We start from the raw sequence: 21,768 nt of genomic DNA, 5'->3' as shown, positions 1-21,768 counted from the left end.
TATATCATACATACAAACCCCCCATCGTCCCCATGTCCTCCAGTAGCGATACCTTAGCATTATGATTATATGTAAATTTAATATATAAATTTTAAAAAATAAGATACTTGATAAAAGTGTCTATGAGAGATTAACTGGACTGTCCCACTTAACAAGAATAAATGCGTCCAAAAAATCATATAAAAATCTTAGCGTATAACGTATTCACAATTAAATAAATGTTCGTCTCTGCTAGTCTACATATTAATTTTTCATAATATGCATAGTATAATAAACCCTTGGATGGATAAATTCATTTGAGTAATGAAATTCATCAAAAAATTCAAATATGGAACCTCCAGGAATAACTATTACTATGATAGTCATGATAACCTCTTCGGGATACTTGAAAAAGGTCTGTCACATTTACTGTAACAACTAAACTCCTATTCAACAACTGCTTTGTTAGTTGACTACTTGTCATCAAGAATCTTTGAATGGAAATGACAACATTGCCATTCTGGTTTAACCATCTGTCTATTGCAACTCCTATGAGGAAAGTTTTGGAATTACTTCCAGAATGAGGTACATTATTGTAGACCGGTTTAACCCATCTGTCTATTTTGACTTACCTACAGAAAAAAACCAACATAGGATATCCAGATATAAGAATTGATAAACCTCTTTTTAATTCTATTTTCAATAAGAGAAATGAATTTCTAAGGATGAAGCCATTATAGATATTCTACTTCATTGAATTGATAAACCTGTTACCAATTCTATGTAATATATTGTAGATTTCTTTTATATGATCAAATTTGTTATAGGTGATGCCTCCCCTTTGTCGGGTTTGCCTTTACCAAGATTATGTATGATATATTCAAACATATTTTATTTCACCTATGGACTAAATTGTCTTTTATTGCCTCTTTCCCTCTGATTGATTCTATTTGGTTCTATGTTGGATATAAAACATAGATGTCTTTTTTCTATCACCTATAGTTACTCCTATTGTCTTCTTTCCATTCAATACTTCCTCTGATTTCTTAAGTGTGGTTCTATAAAAAACTGTTAATACAACTGGTATTGTTGTCAACAAGATTTTCTCAAAAACTCCCAACAGGATTATCTGACAATTTCTTAGTGTTTTTGTTGTCTACGTTTGTGTTCCTTATATTCATTGTAACTTCATACCCTTGTTGTCAAGTTGCCAATCTCAAATTCAATAACTAAAGAAAAATTGGTATAATTAAAATAAAATAAATATTATGTGGTTATAATATTGTTGACCATACCTTGACCATGCGTGTGTCACTTAAAATGAACTTGACTAATTAAAAGAATAACTAAATACTGTATAAATATTGTCCACCATATTTTCTTAACCGTGTCAACAATGTCACCAGCTTCTGTCTCTCCGCCATATGACCATGTCATTGTCTGAACTATTACTTCTTTCTCCTCTTGTAAGCTTTAACTGTGTGTTATCAGTCATAATACTCTATCTTTATGTTTATTCCTTCTCTTCTCAATAACTTCATCAAATCTCCTGTGTCTACCCTTTCCTCTTGAGTGTCTAACCTTAGGGAAAATATACTCTGTTCTGAGTATATTGATCCATCATTGACTTATTTTTCTAAACTTTCCTGTTGAGTGTCACCTGCTTTCTGAATTGCTGCAACCAAATTGCTTCTCGTGCTAACTCAATCCATTGTGAACAATATCCATGAATACAATTTCCTGATTTTTTTTCAGCATAAAACAATTGGTTGATTTTTTTTGGGTAAATCTTTTTGAATGGGACAAGATATGCCTCTATTGACATGATGGGATGGGTTTAGTCCTGACCACAAGATTTATATTTTGAGAATTAATTTTTTTTTCAAACAACACAGGTTGCTGGGGGGTATTTCCATGTGCCCCTAATTTTGTTGATTCTAGAAATGGGAGACTGGGAGACTGAACATTTATTTAATTGTGAATATGTTAAGTTCTTATGTTAAAGCTTGGACAATTTATTCTTCTTGTTTTGGGTCCAGTATGGGATGGTCACAGATTAATTGACACTTTAATCATACTCTTAATCATTTAAAAGATTTTTAAAATCTATATATAATCATAATGAAAAAGGTATTTTATTTGGACACCATAGGACATGTGCGTGGGACGATGGGTTTGTATCTCGTGATATATAGAAAAGAGACGCCAAAAAACGGATAATCAGTTTTAGTAGTCTATTAAAAACATCCTCTACTAATGAAAAAATGCTACAAAGAAAGTACAACACATTAGGTCAATGTTCAGAGCCAGAGGTTATCCTGTACACTTACTCAATGATGTAGTAGTACATAGCAGGTCAATGGGGTGGGAAGTATAAACCTTTATTTACTAGGTAATTTCACTGTAACAATGAAATGAAAAGAAGGGACTACCTCTACAGTGTATATATGTATTATCACCTGCAGAAATATATAAAGAATATTATTATACAATTTACACAATACTCACTCTATGGGATGATAAAATACATTATGTGAAAGTAGGTACTTTTAAATTTGTTTTGTACAAACAATCCTAATTTGAAATGATGATTGATGAATACACACAACACAAAATGATGGACATAAGAAAAAAATGTGGTGGTAATTTGTAAACAGTGTAGATATATTAATGAGAGAGAAGAATTTAAATTAAAAAATTTTAATGGAACATATATTAAGGGAAGAGCAGGAAACTGCAACACAAAATTTGTGGTATATATAGCTACTTGTGAGGCATGTTCCGTGTTCTACATAGGGAAAACGGAAAGACAGTTAAGATGTCGTATATATGACCATATGTATTGTATTAAGAAAAAAGATAAAAAGAATGCCCTATGTAGACACACAGTTTTAAATTCACTATAATAGATCAGGTTGAGATGACAACAAGGGGTGGTAATGTGAAGGGTATGTTAGCCAAAAAGGAGAGTAAATGGCAAATATTCACGGATGCTGTTAGGTCACCAGGCATAAATGACTATTAGTATAAAACCGTTTTTAAGCCTGGTATAGAGATTTTCACATATGTATTTATACAATACCATACAAGTATTCATGTTCATTTTAGTTTAAGTATTTATCAATTGTACATTTATATATTTATATAATTTTAAGTATGTTAATATGATGTAGGAGTGTGTAGGTGACATGTAACAAGATCATAGTGTACATATATACGTTTAGTAGATGTTACTAGTATTGTAATAACATACAGATTTTAAATGTTTTAGCACAGTATTTTTATTTTTATACATACATGTAATTTTATTAACTCTGTTCAATAAGTATTGTTAGATAAGGAAGGACCACTTTAAATTTCAAAAAGTTTTGGCGCCAAAATTGAGTACAAAAGTGAAATTGGAGAAAAAAATGGCAGTTCTGATGAAGTCTGCGTAAGACAGATGAAAGCGCTTAACTCTTGTTAATATTGAGTCCATCCTGGATAAATTGTGTTGTATCATTCTATTCTTTCAATAAATTGTAAATTGTGACCTGCTCCAGCTGGGAAGTCGTTGTGCCGTCCTGTACCTTTGGTTGATTTACATTGTTGTTCCTTTTGAATAAACATGAAAAGATAATGTTTGTATTTGTGTATATATATGTGTGTGTGTGTGTGTGTGTGTGTGTGTGTGTGCGCGCGCGTGTGTGTGTATGTATATAATATATATATATATATATATATATATATATATATATATATATAAATAAATGTATTTAGATGTATGTATTAAAGGGGATCGTTGTGGCAACTAAGAATATGTGGGAAAAGAATTTTCCAAGCCATACGTAACATAAACATTGAAAAAACATGAAGCTGCTGATTATGGATATTGATAGTAAAATACAAGAAGTGAAAATGTTTAGTCACTTTAGTCTTATATACAGCTCTAGTGTATTTTTATCAACCAGAGGAGAAGTTGTGGATGACAGTAAAGAGGTAAAACATTTATTTGGAAGGGAAAGGGGACCATTTAAGTGGGATGAATTGATTCTACCCATAAAACTATGGGTTTACGATTACCTGATTTGGAGTGATACTTGCACAGGTACTGCTCATGTACATAATTCAAGCTGACGTCGAAAGTTAAAAAAAAAAGGGGGGGGGTAATGGAGGCATAGCTATGCCAAATTTGGAATTTTATTCAATCTCATCCATGATGAAAGTGATATCTCCTCTAATTGATGTTAAATATCAAGCTAAATGGGAAAAATTAATTGAAATATTAATGTTGGATGCATTAAAAAATAATTCTCAAAAATTGTCACTTATAAATAATCCCTCTATTTGGACTTTGAAGGATCAGTTCTCTATCCCTTCCTCTCAAAAAATTAAAAGTAACTATTTAACACTCCTACTGAAATCCTTTAGAAGTTTCATACTTAAATATAATATATATAAAGATTGGTTATTCCTTTTTTCCCCATAGCTTATAGACCAGGAATTCTTTTTACTTCAGATTCTATAAAAATGTTCACTTTTCAACAGAAAAACTTAACCTTTTGGTATCAAATGATGTCAAACAATGACTTGAAATCTGTCAATACATTTGATGCCGAATTTAGATTTGAATCCCTTTTTTGGTTAGACCTGCAAGAAGGAAGGAAATTTATACAAAATAATATTGAATTCATGTCTTCTACTACAAAGAAAGTTATACCTAACTTAATACGATATATGATTCTATCACTTCAGAATATTTCTCCAACTACCAACAAATTATCACATATATATAAAGCTATAAAATCTGACTTAGATGGATTTACAGATAGTCATTGGAATTCATTCTGTTCCATTAATGGCCAACTCCCCACAGATGAAGATAAAACTAATATATTAAAATCAAGTCTAACTGCATTTTCGCTAAAATGGAAAATATTTACCTGGAAATATTTAAATAGGTCTTTTATTACTCCTCTTATAATGAGTAAAATTGAAAAAAAAACATGCAAATTGTTGGAGATGTAATGAGCAATTAAATGCAGATTGGTCTTGCGTATTCGTTGACTGTATTGAATTAAAAAAATGGAAGATATAGATACTTTTATGCAGGCTATATTCACAGATAACTTCACTTTATCTAAATCTTTGATATTCTTTGATACTCCAGTTCCAGCCTGTATAGAGGTTTCTAGCTATCCTTTAATCTGGTCTGTGCTAACTATAGCAAGAAAGATAATTACTAGAAATTGGAAATCTAAATCCTCTCCATCACTACAAGAATTAAAACATTTTCTTAAAGGTTGTTTAGAAAAACTGACCATCAGGTATAGATGTTCAGGGAATACTTCTACTAACTACAGTGGGAACAAAATATATGACTTGTTACAAAAATAGTGTGATATTACAGTAAATAGTATATATATATATATATATATATATATATATATATATATATATATATGTATATATATACATATATATATATATATACATATATATATATATAAAACATTGTCTTAATTGTATTAAGATTTATGGTGAACGTTTTTTGTATACATTTATAATTTATTTTGTGTGTATGTTCATTTTAATATAATTTAAAATAGTTCACTCATCAATGTTTATTGTATATTCAATAATATTTCTAATAAAATTGTTTAAATAAATAAAAAAGGGATGATACAGGAAGGGAGTTCAAGAAATGAGAGCATAGGATTTTGGATGCAAGTTCTTAAGGAGAATAACCACCATTTATAATGTGTATGTAAAGTAGCAGGAAGTATTCTAAGAGCTAAGCCAGTACAGGACTGGAGAGAGAATATTTTGCCAGTAGGGATGACTGCAAGTAGGAGTATAGAAAAGAAATGAGGGTGCTGGAATTTACTGGAGGAAATTAAGTGAACCAAGGCATTGGGAGCAAACAACTAGGGAGAGAAGATTGAGATGACTGTCTTTCCCCATCAGGGACTAATAGAGTATAGGAGTATAGACAAAGAGAAAGGGATAGGGGATTAAGTGAAAGACCAATTCTGGTAGAGCTGTTAGCTTAGTACAGAACAGAAACTGCTGTTAAAAATGGTTAATTAGAAAGAAGTGCGTATAAACTATTGCATGACAGCTGTAAGAACTGAACAGAGAAGGTCAGAATTGGGCGAAGAGAATGGAGAAGCAGTTTACAAAGCAGCAATGGGAAGACATCTTGGTATGCATGTTTGCATAGGTATTTTTATACCGCAAGCAGACAGAAATCTGTTTTCATCAGGTAGATAGCACGTGCTTTATGTCTGAAGGGAAAGAGAGAGGTAATTTGAACCTTTTATTTGGCGGGGTGGGGCAATTGTAAGTAATGATTTGGAAAATTTTTACATTTTCTTAGAGTACTTGTGTCAGAAATGTTGGGGGAGCAAATGTTTTAACTAAGGAAATGGTTCTTTTTAGATGGGATATAGGATCTGTACTCTGTTTAACGTTATTCGCTGCAGGAAGAAAGCATTAGAAAACGGAAGCTAACTGCAATTGTAATATTGAATATTGTGAAGCAAGTAAAAGCACTGGAAATGTGATGCTTAGAAAAGGAAAGGAGCCGATTACACAGAAATGTAATTTGTCAAAGCAATACTGCAGAATAATGTTCTGGAGGAGCAGTGAGATTTTCAGGAGGGCAGAAATTGATGTTGGAGTGAATGAAGATTGTTAAAAGGAAAGCATGTACCGTAGACTCCCTCTTATCCAGTCTCGTTGGGACAAGACCTTAGGCTGGATAAACGAATGGCTTGTTAATCAGAAAAAGCAAACAAAATAGCATTTATATAGGTTATAAATCAGCTAGAATAACAGTGTGTGTTATGCATTTTTTTAAAGAATATGAAGTCTAAAGTCTAAGTCTAGGCAACTACTATAGGGGCGGTGAATACCACACAACGTGGCTGGGCTAATATATGCCTTTGGGCAGATAGCTCAGTACCATCCTATGAACCTATAAAGCTCAAATGTCTGCCATTATTTAGCTTGGAGAAGACTGAAGTCTTGTTCTTCTCTGTTGTCTTTTGCTAGGCCTATGGCAGAAATTTGATGGCTAGTTAGAGGCCAGATAAGACGGAATGTACTGTATTGCATAAAATAATGGAAACTGATAACTGTGTTTTTCTTTTCTGTTAATGTATGTGTACTCGTTATTGATTAAAATGTGCTAATTTAAGATATTTAAAAAAAATAATTGTCTTCAAGTGTCGTGAAGATGGTATTGTTTTCTGTGTTTTTTTTTTAAATCACTGTCCCACTGATTCAAAATTAAAAATGAGAGCTATGCAAAATCTTCGTGGAACCCTCGATCCTGGTCTTTTTCAGTGGCAGGTAAGATATGTGGTTAAAGTGATAATCCTATAATTTGGGTATAGCGACCTTCAGTTTCCCAGGCTTATTTATCGAGTAGGAATTTCTGTTAGTTACAGGCTTTTCCCATTAAGACCCATAGAGGTTTCTCACCTTTGAAGGTGCTGGCAGAGGTAATGTGAGAGACTCTGTCATGTATAAAACCACAGCGAAAGCTGATGCTACTTGAGAATTGAAGTTGCTGACTGAGCCTCCTTAAAACCATGAAAAAGAAGCATGAACTCTACCCAATCTCCAATCTCGTTTGAGACTTCAGAGTAATTAAGCACTTACAGCTTGCTTAAAATTTGATAGTACTTTATTGAAAAATGACAATATTATTTATATATTAAATATTAAAAAATAAAATCATCTATTTCCCCATGTTCTCTGTCTTCTGTTCATGTAATTGAAATAATGCAGATTTCTTGATTAATGCAAGACAGATATATAGTATGTAATGGCTGGTACTGCTAATGTCCATTTTTGGCAAATGTCATTTATAGCCGAATGATTTTCCTCTTAAGTGTTAAAATCATCATCTTAACACCAAAGTAAGTACTTATGCCTTCTCCTCCAAAATCTGGTAACAAGAGTGGTTGTGATAGGTAGATTGCACCTAAAGATTACCACAAGCGGTACCTGATCTGTTTAGGGCATTGATAATAACTTAAGTATTTTTTTTCTTTTATTAACTTTATTCAGCATCAGAATACTGTAGAATCTTCAAAACGATATTAAAAACTTTATACAGCGTATGTGACAACTCCATTTTTTCTAGAAACAGTATTTCAATAACAGCAATTTTTCTTTCCATTAATATAGGTATATGGCTTTAATCTGCATTTCCATTTTATATCCGTAAGTATTCACTCGCTACTTAGAGACTTCTTCACCCCTCTAATTGTGTCCATTCTTTTCTATGTAGTGCAGTCATGCAGTCATATTTATCTGCAGCTGTCATACTTTAGCTCCCAAATGTTTGTTCCCTTTTACTATTTCTTCCATCGTGTGGGTGGTTTCTTTATAGTTTGGTTCCGTTCTTGATTCTCACCTTCTTGCTGTTGAGCAGTTTGCCCCAATTAAAAATGCGCAGAGTAATGCTTTTTGATACCTTGCCTCCACCCACCCACCCATTATGGCTTAACATGCGTATACTGTCTGTTGACACCACTTGCCTGATGAATAATTGGTTGAATATTTCTTAAATTCTTTTGAAATTTCAGTAAAACTGAACATGACCAGAAAATCTTTCCCCTTCCATGACATGTTCAATATAGACTAGTCACTTGTGGGAATATTTTTTGTAACCTGCTTGTGTGTAAAAAGTAATGTTGTAAGCACTCACATTCCTAGACTGTGTAACATATTTTTGGTGCTTGTCATTTTTGTAATTTACCACTCACAAATTAGGTTGGGCGTAGCTCATTCTCTTTACAGGCAAACTTCATCTTCTCTGAGCATTTTTTTCATGTCTTGCACACTTTAGTATTTCTGAAACATCTGTTCATGTGCTTTTAGGCTTTATTAGAAAATTTGCAAAACCAGATGTCATCTTGGTTCTCTCTCTCCTAGCCTAACCTTTTTAGAGGCCCTGATATCTCAACATATTCCTTTACTGGATGCCGATATTCTCCCTTGCTTCTTGACAGGAGATTTGTTCTTGTCCACGTTCAAATTATTCCCAGTATCTTGGCTGTGGCTCTTTCTCTACACCAAGGCACAGCTCAGGCAATAATTTATTGAAAGAGCCTTTGTTTTCCTTTTGTTAATGTTATACCCCAACAGACCATGGATGTTTAGTAAAAGCTCAAATTGAACAGTTACATCCTCTTGTGGGTTAGTCAGATGAAGTAGAGCATTGTGTGTACATTTTGATTTATTTTTCTGATTAATTATACTCTGTGAGTCTTATTTTTATGGTTAGTGGTTTCAAATAAAGGGCAAAATAATTGAGTGCATTACATACCTCTCAACTGTCCAGATTTTCACTGAATGTCGAGATTTTTGGCTCATATTTTTGGTCTGTTCCTCATAGAATTTGTGGTTTTCTGGCAATAATCCGAGGAATTAAGGTTACTTAATAATGGAAAGTATTTGAGTTCATAGGCATGTACTAGGTTAATGGCCTTGGAGCCTTTACAAGCCTAGCCCATAGAAGTGCCCTGGCATCGTGCTGCCTGACGTTAGTTCCCAGTGGTCAAGTAGAGCCACTGGAGTGATCCCCGGGGTGAACTTTCTAGTTCCCATCCACTCATCAAGATTTCTCTTGAAGAGGGCCAGTGAGGTGCTCTGCTTAACATGTATTGGAAGTCTATTCCAGAGCATGGGCAGTCTCTGGGTTTTGAACCTGTCCCTCCAGCATCTTCTGTTGATTGTGGTAATGAGGTTGAGGCCTCTGGAGCATGCGGTGCAGAGGGATTGGGATTTCTTTAGCAGTAGCATTTCTAACAGAGCTGGGTCAGACATGGCTTTGTAAGTCCAGCAGAGATTGCTGAGATTGAGAATAGCTGGAGTTTTTTTGTCTGTCCGTGTAGGACATAGGATCTCTTTATGAGGTACTTTTATGGCCTTTCTAGCTGTTGCATGTGTCTAGCGAGGTACATGTCAAATGGGGCATTATACTCTGACTGGCCTAATGAGGGAAGAGTAGAGAGAGATATGATGACCATTTTCTTCCTGGATGCAAAACCCTTGGTAATGAGATGTGCCACATAGAGGGACTTTCAAACCACAGTGGCAATGTGGTGGTGGAAGGAGAGGCTGCTGTCAACCTGTGTCCCCAGATCTCTTAGAACACCTTCAGTGTTCAGTGGGCTCCCATCGATGTGGTAATTAGTGGGAACTGAGTTTTTTCCTAAGGGGATGACTATGCATTTTTTGGCATTAAACTTAATGCCATGGTTTCGACACCAGTCATTGGGCTCAGTGAGTCCTTTCTCTAGGATGTCTACATCAGTTGGGATGTTAATAATGGCTTCCAGCTTGCAGTCGTCTGTGAACTTGGTAAGCCAGAGTCCCTCCATGTTGGCCTGGACTTCTGAGAAGTCAGTGCTAAACAGGAGAGGACCATTACCTATCCCTGTGGGACTCCACTTGTGATGGGTCGGCAGTCTGACTGGAGTCCGCTGCTTTCACACTGTGGGTTCTATCTATCTGTGAGCCAGTTTGCAACGCACTTAGTGATATAGGGGTTGATGCCTAGTTTGGTGAGTTTATCAATAATTCCCGAGTGGGGAATGGTATCAAAGGCCTTGGCCAGATTGGGGTAGGCTGAATGAACTGCCTTGTCTTCATCCACAGCTGTGGTGACTGACTCAGAAAAGTCAACCAGGTTGAGCAGGCATGATCTATCTTTCACAAAACCAAATTGTGTGGGATCTAGAGTTTGAAGATTCCCTATATCCTTGTTAATTAGGTCCATGGGGATATGCTCCATAGCCTTACATATCAGACTTGTAAGGCTAATAGGGCGATAACTCCCAGGGTCTGTAGTCACTCTACCTTTATGGAGAGGGATGACTATAGCAGTGTGCCATTCAGTGGTGACAAAGCCTGAGGTGAGGCTGTGATTGAACAGGGTGCACAGATGTGGTGCCAGTTCACTTTGTAGTTCATGTAGAACACATCCAGGGATATTGTCATGTCCCATGGAATCTGTATTCTTGGCCTTGGACAATGCAGCTTTAACCTGTGCTGCAGTAATGCTGGGTGCCTGGCTTTCCTCCGGTGTTACGATTGGTCCTTTCCAGGGGGAGAGAAGGGGTAAAGTTGTCACTGAATCTGTCGGTCATACCCTGTTACTCTAGCAACTTTCTAAGTATACAAGAACAATATTTGAAATGTGCCCCTGTTTTTGGGCCTTTGTCTCCACCCATGTTGTCTGGCTTTGTCCAGATTTCTTGCACTAAGAGGTTGAGAGGTATGGGTGGTATACATCCCTGTCTTGTCCCCCTACATACATTAAAGATTTTTGATAGCTATCCTCCAGTTCTTGTTCTTGCTGGGGCAGCCTCTGTGTGCATTTAGTACTAGCCTTTATCTACATCTTTGAAAACCTGTATTTATTTTAATAATACTTCAGATATTCCAAAGTGAACCGATCAAATGCTTTTTCCACCTCAAGTTTGGCAATCAGTAGTGATTTTCCTTTTTCTTAAGCATCTTGTATGATATTTTAAATGTTTTTCTACCCCTCCCGAATCCACGCTGGCCAGTTACCCCATAATAAATTTATAAAAATTATTCAAGACCTGTATCAATGTATAAGGTGACAGGCTACCGGGGTCTTGTCCCATCCTTTGATAGTAGAAACTATTCCTTTTATCTAGGATTCAGGCATGTTTGCTTTGACAAATACTCTGTTAAACAATATACACCAGAATTCTATTAACTTCTGTCTCCATTGTTTCTATAATTCTATGACTATGCCATCCTGTCCGGAGATTTTACTGTTCTCTGCTGTTGTACTCTTCCTTTAATTACTTCTTTCCTTGTTCATCTCCTCATCCTCCTGAATACCTCTTCTAGCTTTGTCTAATGTATTTAAATATTCCTGTATATTCAACTTTGTCTCACCTTTCTACAGCATGAAGTGTTCTATAAAATTCCTTAATCTCTAATATTCTCTTATGGTTTCTTATTAAAGTATTTGTTTGCAATTTGTTCTCATTTTATCCCATTGATTTTTGTCCAGTTGGGGTAATCTGTTGTTATTTTTTTAATTGTTATGTATGTGCATTAGTCTTACTGTCATTCAAACTGTGTTCATTGTTATGTCTCGTACGGGGACCAAAGCAATGTAATTTCGTTCAGACTGCACTGCTGTGTATATCTGATCAACAATAAAGTTTACTTTAGTCCATTAACTTTGTGACAAAATTCCAAGTGTCTCAGTAACCATTCTTTTCACCTTCTTGTATTTCCACTCTATTTGAAACATTCCCTTTGATTTCTGTTTCTGTCTCTGTCAGACAGCTGTATGGCACATCTAATCAGTATTCACATATATATTTTTTACCCGTCAGTTTCTGTTCCTTTCCAATCTGTTTTTTTTTCCCCTTCAGATTTAACCCCTTCTGGAAAACTTTATGTAAATATAACATAAATAAAATGCAATCTTCTAATGTAAGAATGGATTCTTTTAATAGGCTGCCACTTGTATAGACCCGTTTGTTAACTTCTGAAGGGCCTGTACATCTCCATACATATGGGACTGTACCTTATCATTGCTGTCCATTCTGTCCCAAAGGACATTTCTTCATTTGAAACAAAAGCAGTTCTAACAATTACCAGCATATTATTTTCCTCTAGCTACATCTTTTGAAGAGGCTTGTCCTGTTCAACAACCTTCACATATAATTTGAACTTACTGAAAAATACTAATGCATGATTAAAAGTCTCTCACTTTTGTTAATTTGCATTCTTGCAAGCGGTGCAAACTATATTCACTGCTACATGCACTGTTGTGTTTTAAGTGTTTTCTACACATTTCTCAGTCATTTGTGCCTTTTCATCACCCTGTCTTCCAATAACATTTGTTTTCTTACTCTGTTTTGTTTTTCATCTGTCTCTTCGTCACTTTGTGGATTTCAAATTATATACTTCATCTTGTTTTTCATGCAGTTCAACTCTTGCTTGCCCCCTTTACAACTCCATGAAAGGTTAATCGTTTTCCATTGTAGATTACTTACTTCATCATTTATCTACATCTAACCCAAAGTAATAATAAGGAGCACTAGTCTTATTTTATTAAGATAGAATCCTTGTTAAAACATAAAGAAAGAAGAATGTGTCAGCCATCCAACCCCTCCCCTCCAGCTTACACTTGGTTTACATTTACTTATTTGCCCGTTTCTGTAAACTTCTTTCACTTTATCTGCTGCTGATGGTGACTTTTTGCTGTTATGTCAAATCAAATAACTTTTCTAGGAATTCTTACTACACCTTGAATGGTGCCATTTTTCCCTCATGCTAGCCCTTTCCTTTTAGGCTACCTGGACTACATCTCATAAATCCACTGTTTTTATCGCATATTACTGGCATTTTACCAGTTTCCACCTTTCTGTGGGAGAGAGCTAAACATAGCTTGTGTGAAACAGTGTCAGTCATACCAGGAGTCCCTGATCATAACTAGAGTATTGTGCAGTTTGTTTGAAAAATGGTTGGGGGGGAGGGTTCAAATTTCTTGCCATCTGTCAACCCTTACTGGCATCTATTGACCTGTGTGTCCACACACAGAGCTGTTCATGGCACATTCTTTCCCTGCAAACTTGGAACTGAGTTTAGGAGTTTGACCTCCTTTGAGACTTTCGTACTTCAGGACTCAGCCATCTGATCCTTTGGCAGTTTTCTGGCTTCTTCCACCCTGGTGAAGTTTATTGCTTGCAGTTTAGAGCATTTGACCCGCCAAGGGAGGGTTTATTATTATTTGACACAGCTTTCTGTTGTAATTGCGAGGATTGCATACTTGTCAATAGATCTCTCCAAGAACAGCAAGTACCCACTATCTGGAAAAAAACTTATATTCTCCCACTACATAAAGGCGTCCAAAACATAGATTTCACCAATTTATGACGCATAGCAATCCTTTCCCCTCTGGCCACAATTCTAGAAAAATGTGTCCACAATCGACTCCTAAAGTACCTCCTAAACAAAATCTTGTCCTCCACCCAACATGGTTTCAGACCTGGACACAGTACCATCACTGTCCTTATATCATTCTTGGACACTGTAAACCATGCAAGAGAGACAGGGAAAATTGTGTCCTCTCTATTCCTCAACCTATCAAAGGCAATTGATACCATCTCACATCTCTTACTACTCACTAAACTATCTAACCTCGGAATCTCACCCCCTACCTTAGATTGGTTCTCTAACTACCTTACAAATAGACAACAAGCAACAAAATGGGACCAGTACTTCTCACCTTATCTCACAATATCAACAGGCATTCCCCAAGGCTCTATACTTGGGCCCCTCTTTTTCAGCATATTTCTTGGACTTCCACTCTTCCCTGTCCCAAACCTCACTTATTCAATATGCAGATGATTCCACCATTGTCTGCTCTGCCTACTCTACCAGTGAACTCCAAAAACTAACTCAAATCACATTCTCATCCACAGCAACATGGATGAACAATCACTTAGCCCTAAATGCTAACTTAACCAAACTCCTCCTTTTCACCCCTAAAAGATCCACCCCCCATAAACAGGTCGGAATTTACTATTCAGTCTCAGAACAGTGCTGTCATCAAAGTAGTGTCCCACACTAAACTCCTTGGAGTTACTATAGATGAAAATGTCTCCTTTGACCTTCATTTCCTAAACAGCATCAGAAAGACCCACCAAACATTAGGTTTGCTTTACAGATGCATAACTTACCTCAACCACTCAGCCCAAAAATCCTAGCATCCTTTTTACTTTTACCATCTCTACTAAGTGGTGCCATCTGGCTTACAGGCATTCAACTCTCTCTAAAAAAACAAACTCTAATCTTGTTACAGTAAAGTAGCAGTTTGCCAACAATGCTACACATACCTTCCATCACTGTATATCCCTTCAAAAACTTGCTTGGCTCGAACTATCTCACTTCCTAACTTACCTACAACTCACCACTGCATATAAAATCACAACTAAACCAGAAGATTGCCCATCCCTAGCCTCACTAATGTTTCCCTACAATCCCGCTAGATACCTCCGATCAGAAAATAAATGTCTTCTAAGGGTAGAATTACTCAACCTTACAGGTGGCCGAGCTGTTTACTCTGTTGCTATAGCCAAGGTGTGGAATTCCTTACCCACCACAATCAGAACCACTTCTAACACCGTGTTCAAGAAGTCTCTGCAAGAATACATCTCCAAGCTATGCCTCTGTACATGCTCAAATAATTCTTCCAGCATTCCATGACTCGAAACATTTTCTAACAACTATAACAATTTGAAATATTTATCTTCACTTAATTTAAATCTTCTCCGTCTCAGTCTTGTGCATCCTCAGCTACAAGATGAAATTTAAAGAAAAGAAAGCCTAATTTTAATTGTATAGCAACATGTATATATTGTACCTGGATGTAAACCATTGTTATTTTTGTATTTTGTATAATATTGCTTACTAGTAATTTGAATATTTTAACAGTTATGCAACTTTAGCTCATCGATGTATATGTAATGTGTGGAGATTTTCTCCCTGGGCCTCCACTGAAAATGGGCACGCCTAGGCCCAGTGGACTATCCCGGAAAACAAATGCTTAGTATAATTAGCGTGGGTATGAAGTACAATGGGGAATACAAATTGGGTGTTGACCAAATTGCTTTATTAGCATTTATAGTAAGGTTTGAGCTTCCTTTTAAATTTTACTTTTTTTTTTTTTTTTTAGAACTTGCATTTACATGTCTTAAAATTTCAGTAGGGAGCCATTTGACACAAAAGTTAAGTTCTTTCTTCTCAGTTGATCTGCAAAGGGGCCCTCCTTGGTGGTCCCATATTTTCTTCTGTCATCCCGTTATGCTGAAATGACCCTTCATCCAACCTTAGTTATTGAAGTTCACTGTAATTTGTGTAATATATATGCTTGTGGATTGTATGTGAATAGTGAAATTTTCAAATCTTTGTTGCGTTTTTCTTGATTTGAAGGAAATGTGTGCAGTGTTTGAAGTAGGTACAGTGGCTAGACATACTTTCATAGTGTATAGTCATTATCACAGTATGCATTTGCATAGGAAAGTAACACCCCCAAGTGCGGGAATTTTATGAAAAATGCCAATGTAGAATGAATGGCGACATGAACTCAGTAATTCACCCACCAAGGAGAATCCTCTGGATTAGGTGGAATACAGCATATGTTTTTGAGGTAGTTCTAGGAAAACAAAAGTTGTCATCCATAATACAGATATTCTCCATTTTAACTTGCTCTTACATGCAGGTATCTGACTTTTTAGCTTGCCATGGAATGGTATGTCAGATTCACTATATCTGTTCCTGAGTTCACTATAAGCGTCACTAATAATTCAGAAATATTCTTTGTCAGAAGAACTGAGCTGAATATCTGTAAAGCCATGTTATGTGGAAAGTAAAGCACCAGCCACTTTAATTACTGCAAGAAGGGATTTGTCAGACGTTACAGGAAATATTACTGTTTTTAAACAAGAAACATCTTTATTAAATTATCACATGACATAGGCAGTCATAAATTTAAATAAAGACAGCATTGACATTTTAAGTCGCAAATGTTCTACATCACTCATCTCTCCAGTCACTGTCAAACATTTCAAAGCATGTTCAGTGCCTGTCTTCCTTTAAACCTCATTCCTCCTACAAAACATTATTCTGCATGTATTCCCACAATTCACATTTTTTCTTTGTAATTTGTTCCTACCCTTTTCTGAAGACCTCACTTCCATTTTTTATGTATGTTGCTATATTCACTACTTCTAGTACAGTTTGTTTAGACTTCAATTTCCATTTTCTAGTAATTGCTTTTTTGCAGCCACCAGAATTAAACTCGGCAAGGCCTTGCTACTTATATCTAGACAATTTGATTCTGTATCATAGTTCAAAAAATCATTTCCTTACTATCATTTATTTATTTAACATTTGTTTACCAGGAAAGTCCGAGTAGGGCAGAGCCCATTTTCAGCGGAGGCCTGGGGAGAAATGCTTCAGATGCATGTCTTTGGAATATGGGAGGAAACTGGAGCACCTAGAGGAAACGCATGTGAATATAGGGAGGACATGCAGACTCCACACAGAAGGCACCCCAGCTGAGAATTGTACCGGAGAATGTCTTGCTGTTAGCAGACAACGCTAACTACTGCATCACTGCGTCACCCATCAATTTGCTCACCCAGTATTTCTGTTAGAGTATTCAGGAAATTTTTGAAAGTCTGACTGCTGATTATACTCCCAAAATATATGTTCCCAATTTTCTTTTTCTTCTCCATTACACTCCAGCATTTACAGTATACCCAAGGAAAAATACTTTTGAGTCTGCTTGGGGTATAAAATGCTTACACAAACACTTCCAATCAAAGATCTTAAATCTTCTAAAATGTGTTGCATATTTGGGAGCCATGCATTTATCCCTCTATTGCTTCTTTGTGAATTGCTTATCAAAGCTCTTTTCCCAGTCGTTTCTAATCTCCTCTGATTGACTCCTATAGTTATCATGCAATTTTTTTATATGCTCTACTGATTATCCCTTTTTAACAGCAGCTTCTGTTCTACATTCTACTAAAAACTCTACCAGTTCTGGTGTTCTTCTTAGGACCCTCCCCATTTATTTCTCTTTGCCTATACTCTGATATCAGTCCTTGATAGGGAAGGCAATCTCTAGCCTGCAGTCTAAATGAATTATTGGCCTCTTCATTCTGCTAACTTTCCCTCACTAATTGCTCCCAGTACCTTTGTTTCTTTGCCAGTTTTCTCAAGTAAATTTCAGCCCCCCCTTGCCTGTTCTCTGTACCCCTAATTGCAATCATCCCTATTGGCAGAATCTCCTTTCTGCTGCACCCCATGTTGGCTTAGTTCATAGAATACTTTCTGGTACTTTGGGCATAATATTTTTTTATGGTTATTGTTATTCTTCTTAAGGATCTGCAGACAAAATCCCAGTCTCACCTTGTTTCTTGAGCTCTTCTCCCCTTTTCATCATCATCCCTTTCCACTTTGAATTATAGCTTTCTGCTTGGGCTGTGTATAGGAACCTTAACTGTGTAGCTCTGAAATATCCTTTCAAATCCGGTAATCTCAGACCACCTTGTTCTGTTGGAAGGATGCACTTATCCCACCTGACTCTTGCCCTCTTCTCCTCCCAGATAAAATTAGTCAACTATCCACAACTACTCTGGTTAAAAAACATATACCTGACCTGAGTATAAAGTCGAAGGGACTAAAACACTTCAACTGGTTGTATTTTGTTTTTCATATCCATAAAACTAGAGCTTCCAGTTTTTCAGTTTTGTGTTCTGTTTCTTCTTACATATCCTTAGCTGCTATAACAGAATCATTTTTAATCCATACACCTAAATACTTCATTTTATCACATCCCCATAAATATGGCTATTGCTGAACCAGTTCTCATGTGGGTACATATATTATAGCTGTTGCCTTTGTTTTAGCTTCATTAATTTTGTATCACAAAAAGACCAAAAACTGTCTCGGAGTGTCACACAACACTGAAATGTCCTTTCCTGGTTTTATCAGGTATAAAATAATACCATCTGCAAATAGTCAACTTTTCTTGACTACCATACCAGTTATATCCCTGAATTTCTGAGTCCTTTATTTTCTATGTTAATGGTTAAAAATATAACATAAATAAAGGGGAAAGCGAAACACCCCTGCCTGGTTCCTCTGCTCACACAGAACTTATCAGAGAGAACACACACACACACACAAACTTTCGCCTCTGATCCCTCATATATCCTCTTAATCAACCTTAGAATTTTATCAGGGAATACAAATACTTCCATTGCCATACTCATGAAGTCCCAGCTTACTCTGTCAAATGCTTTCGCTGCATCAAGCCCCACCAACAACAGTGGTATTTTCTTACGTTCTGCTTCCCTCTGGATCATCGTTTTTCTTTTATTGTTGTCAAATGTTTGCCTCCTCTCCACAAAACAACATTGATCCATATATATCAATTTTGGCATCACATTTGCCATTCTTTTAGCCATTATGCACATAAACACTTTATAATCATGATTTGGAATCAAAATGGGCTTGTATGAAGCTGGATCTGATGGGTCTTTACCACCTTTAGGTATTACAACCACACCATCACTTTATTCTAGGATGTTGGTGTTTTTCCTTTTAAAACACTGTTAAACAAAACCTTCCAGGTCTTTATCACCTTCTTCCCTCCTAGCCTCCAAACTTTCACAGGAATACAGTCTTGTTTCTGAGGACTTTCTTGTAGATTGGTTATACATCACCATTTTTATCTCATCTCCTCCTGTCATAACTGTTAGCAATTGAGTCTCATCTGCCTCTAAAGTTGACATATTTAATTCTTCCATAAACATTTCCATTTGCATTTTTTCTTGATTTCCACATTTGTCATCTTTGTACAACTTTTCATAAAATTTCCAAAAATATTTCTAATACCGCTACAGGATTTCTGATGTTCATGGTTGTAGGCTCCCTAAGCTTGGCAACAACCATTTCTACTTACTGTTGTCTGAGCCTTTGTGCTAAAAGTTTTTGTGCTCTGGCTTATCAAAAAAAGTTGCTTAATAATCTTTCTGAACTCCTGTGAAATATCATTTCTGTCTTGCCTAGCATAGTTTTTGTACCTCAGGGAATAATATGTAAATTCTCTCCCAACTCCTCCTAATTAAATTCACGTTTTTCATATCTGATATTTTCATAAATTGCATCAAAGATCACAGGAAAGATTATTGTTAAAGAAACAGAGGGATCCACAAAAATTCTCAAGGTTAGTCGACCCTAAATTTAATACTACTCAAGTAAGCTGTTTTGGTAAGAACATCACACAGTTGGACTTCCCAGCTGTTTGCCAGTAGTCATACTTCTGCATCCATAGATGTTGAGTGCATCTTCATAGTACTACTTTCCTGTCCTTGACCTCATAAGGATCTAATGGTAATGGTGTGTGACTGTGTGTGTAATTGTATCTCTCCCTCTCTCTCTCTATATATATATATATATATATATATATATATATATATATATATATATATATATATATATACAGAGAGAGAGAGAGAGAGACTGCACGCGCAAAAAAGATATGCGCATATTTTATATATAAAGAGAGCGCAAAAAAGATATGAGCATATTTTATATATATATATATATGTGTGTGTGTGTGTGTGTGTGTGTGTGTGTTCGTGTGCTCTGTATATATATATTGATCTGTAATCATAACCAGTCAGATTTCCTGTTATTAATCATCCTTGTAGGAAAAGTAATTTTTATTTTTTAGCTGCCTGTCCCAAAATGCATATTTTTCAGTTTATATTCATTTGAGCTCTGGCATTGTGTAACATTGTCATCTGTTGCAATAATGGAATTGTCTTTCAGATGTGTTTTTACTGCAGCACTTTCATTAAGACCAAAATTAAATAGGAACTGCAAAGTATTACTAGGTGAGGAATCTATTTTGGTTCTAAGCCTTGCATCCGTTTGGAGTTTAGTGTTCTTCTGAGCCGTAGGATAACTGGGCCACTGTCTGGATGTTTGTTGCAAATTAAGATGCAGCTGTGCTCCACCAATGCTATCAGGCAGCTCTGGTATCACACTGAAGTCACAGACATTTCGTCTAGAAGCTTTTTTTTTTTTGTTTTATGCAAGCAGTGATTTACTTTGTGCTGTCTGTATTACTTGTGTAAATTATAGGCTGAGGTTGAAATATATTGGGAAGGGTTCTTATTTAAACTTTTGTGCTGTCACATTTTTCTTTCTCTGCAGGCCGCAACTCTTGGTGCTAATGAAACTAGATGATAGTCTACATGTGAGATACCCTCGACTACTGACATTTGCCTCTCAACTGAAGGCAGGCAAAGGTCTAACAATTGTAGGATCTGTTATAAAAGGGAGTTTTCTGGAAAACGTTGCAGAAACTCAAGCAGCTGAACAGGTAACATTTTAAATTTTAGTTTTTGTGCATGTTATGTTCATTTGTAATTTGTTTCCTTTTGTTCCCATAAAAATAATGCAATTCTCTGTGGTCTGATGGCTTTGGGTCAGAATGTGTAAAGATTTTACAACTGTTTGCTGACCCATTTAAAAAAGGCTGGTACGATTTATAACCAAAATCTGTTGGCTAACCATGTAGAATTCAGAGTTAATTCTTCCTCCAGTGTTTGGGAATTGGAGAGATCTAACATCAAGGACTTTTCTTCAGGAGCTCTATGTTTGGTATTCTCCACCAATCGGAATTTCTACTATTCCACCAAAGCCCTACTATCCTGCGATGCCCACACATCTGGAAAAACATATCATGAAGTTATATGCTGTCTACATAACCATGCGCATTCTCTGTGCCCACCAGTTATTTGCCACTTTCACAATCTAAATGTTGCTGATGCTTTTTACTTACACTTTTATTATCAGGGTAGTCGCACTAGATCTGTTGTGTCTCTGTTTCTCACTTTCATCAGTAAAGTCCTGGTATTATATGCCTTAACTTAATAAATGTCCACATGGCTGTAACATTACCAGGCAAAATTTTCCCAACATTGCCTGTAGCATGTTGTGGAAGAGCTCAAGCCTGGTAATTGCTCACATAAGAGATTCATTGTAGCTTTTTGATACTGAATGAGGAAGGAGTTGTTGGCCCACTTTGTAAAAGAGGGCAGCAGCTGAGAGCCCTATGTGTAGTGACTGTCTAAGGACCTTATCTGAGGCACAAACACACAAGTCATAGTATTGCCCACAGAGAAGCAGTAGAAGGCCAGGCCCATGTCTAGA

General features: G+C 36.1%; 1 protein-coding gene across 4 annotated transcripts in view; it reads left to right on the top strand.

The window, feature by feature from the left end:
* LOC122810396 (solute carrier family 12 member 4-like) overlaps positions 1-21,768 on the top strand; it is a 2,349,234-nt gene that overhangs the window by 1,823,699 nt on the left and 503,767 nt on the right. For all 4 annotated transcript variants that reach the window (XM_044081998.1, XM_044081999.1, XM_044082001.1 and 1 more), the window contains exon 17: positions 20,767-20,935. In XM_044081998.1, coding sequence (XP_043937933.1) covers positions 20,767-20,935 — 169 coding nt within the window. The remainder of the gene's footprint in view (positions 1-20,766; positions 20,936-21,768) is intronic.

The sequence above is a fragment of the Protopterus annectens genome, chromosome 8.part1, assembly GCF_019279795.1.
Source record: "Protopterus annectens isolate FY-2018-M chromosome 8.part1, PAN1.0, whole genome shotgun sequence".
Taxonomy (NCBI): Eukaryota; Metazoa; Chordata; order Ceratodontiformes; family Protopteridae; genus Protopterus; species Protopterus annectens.
This window is presented reverse-complemented; position numbering and strand designations above follow the sequence as displayed.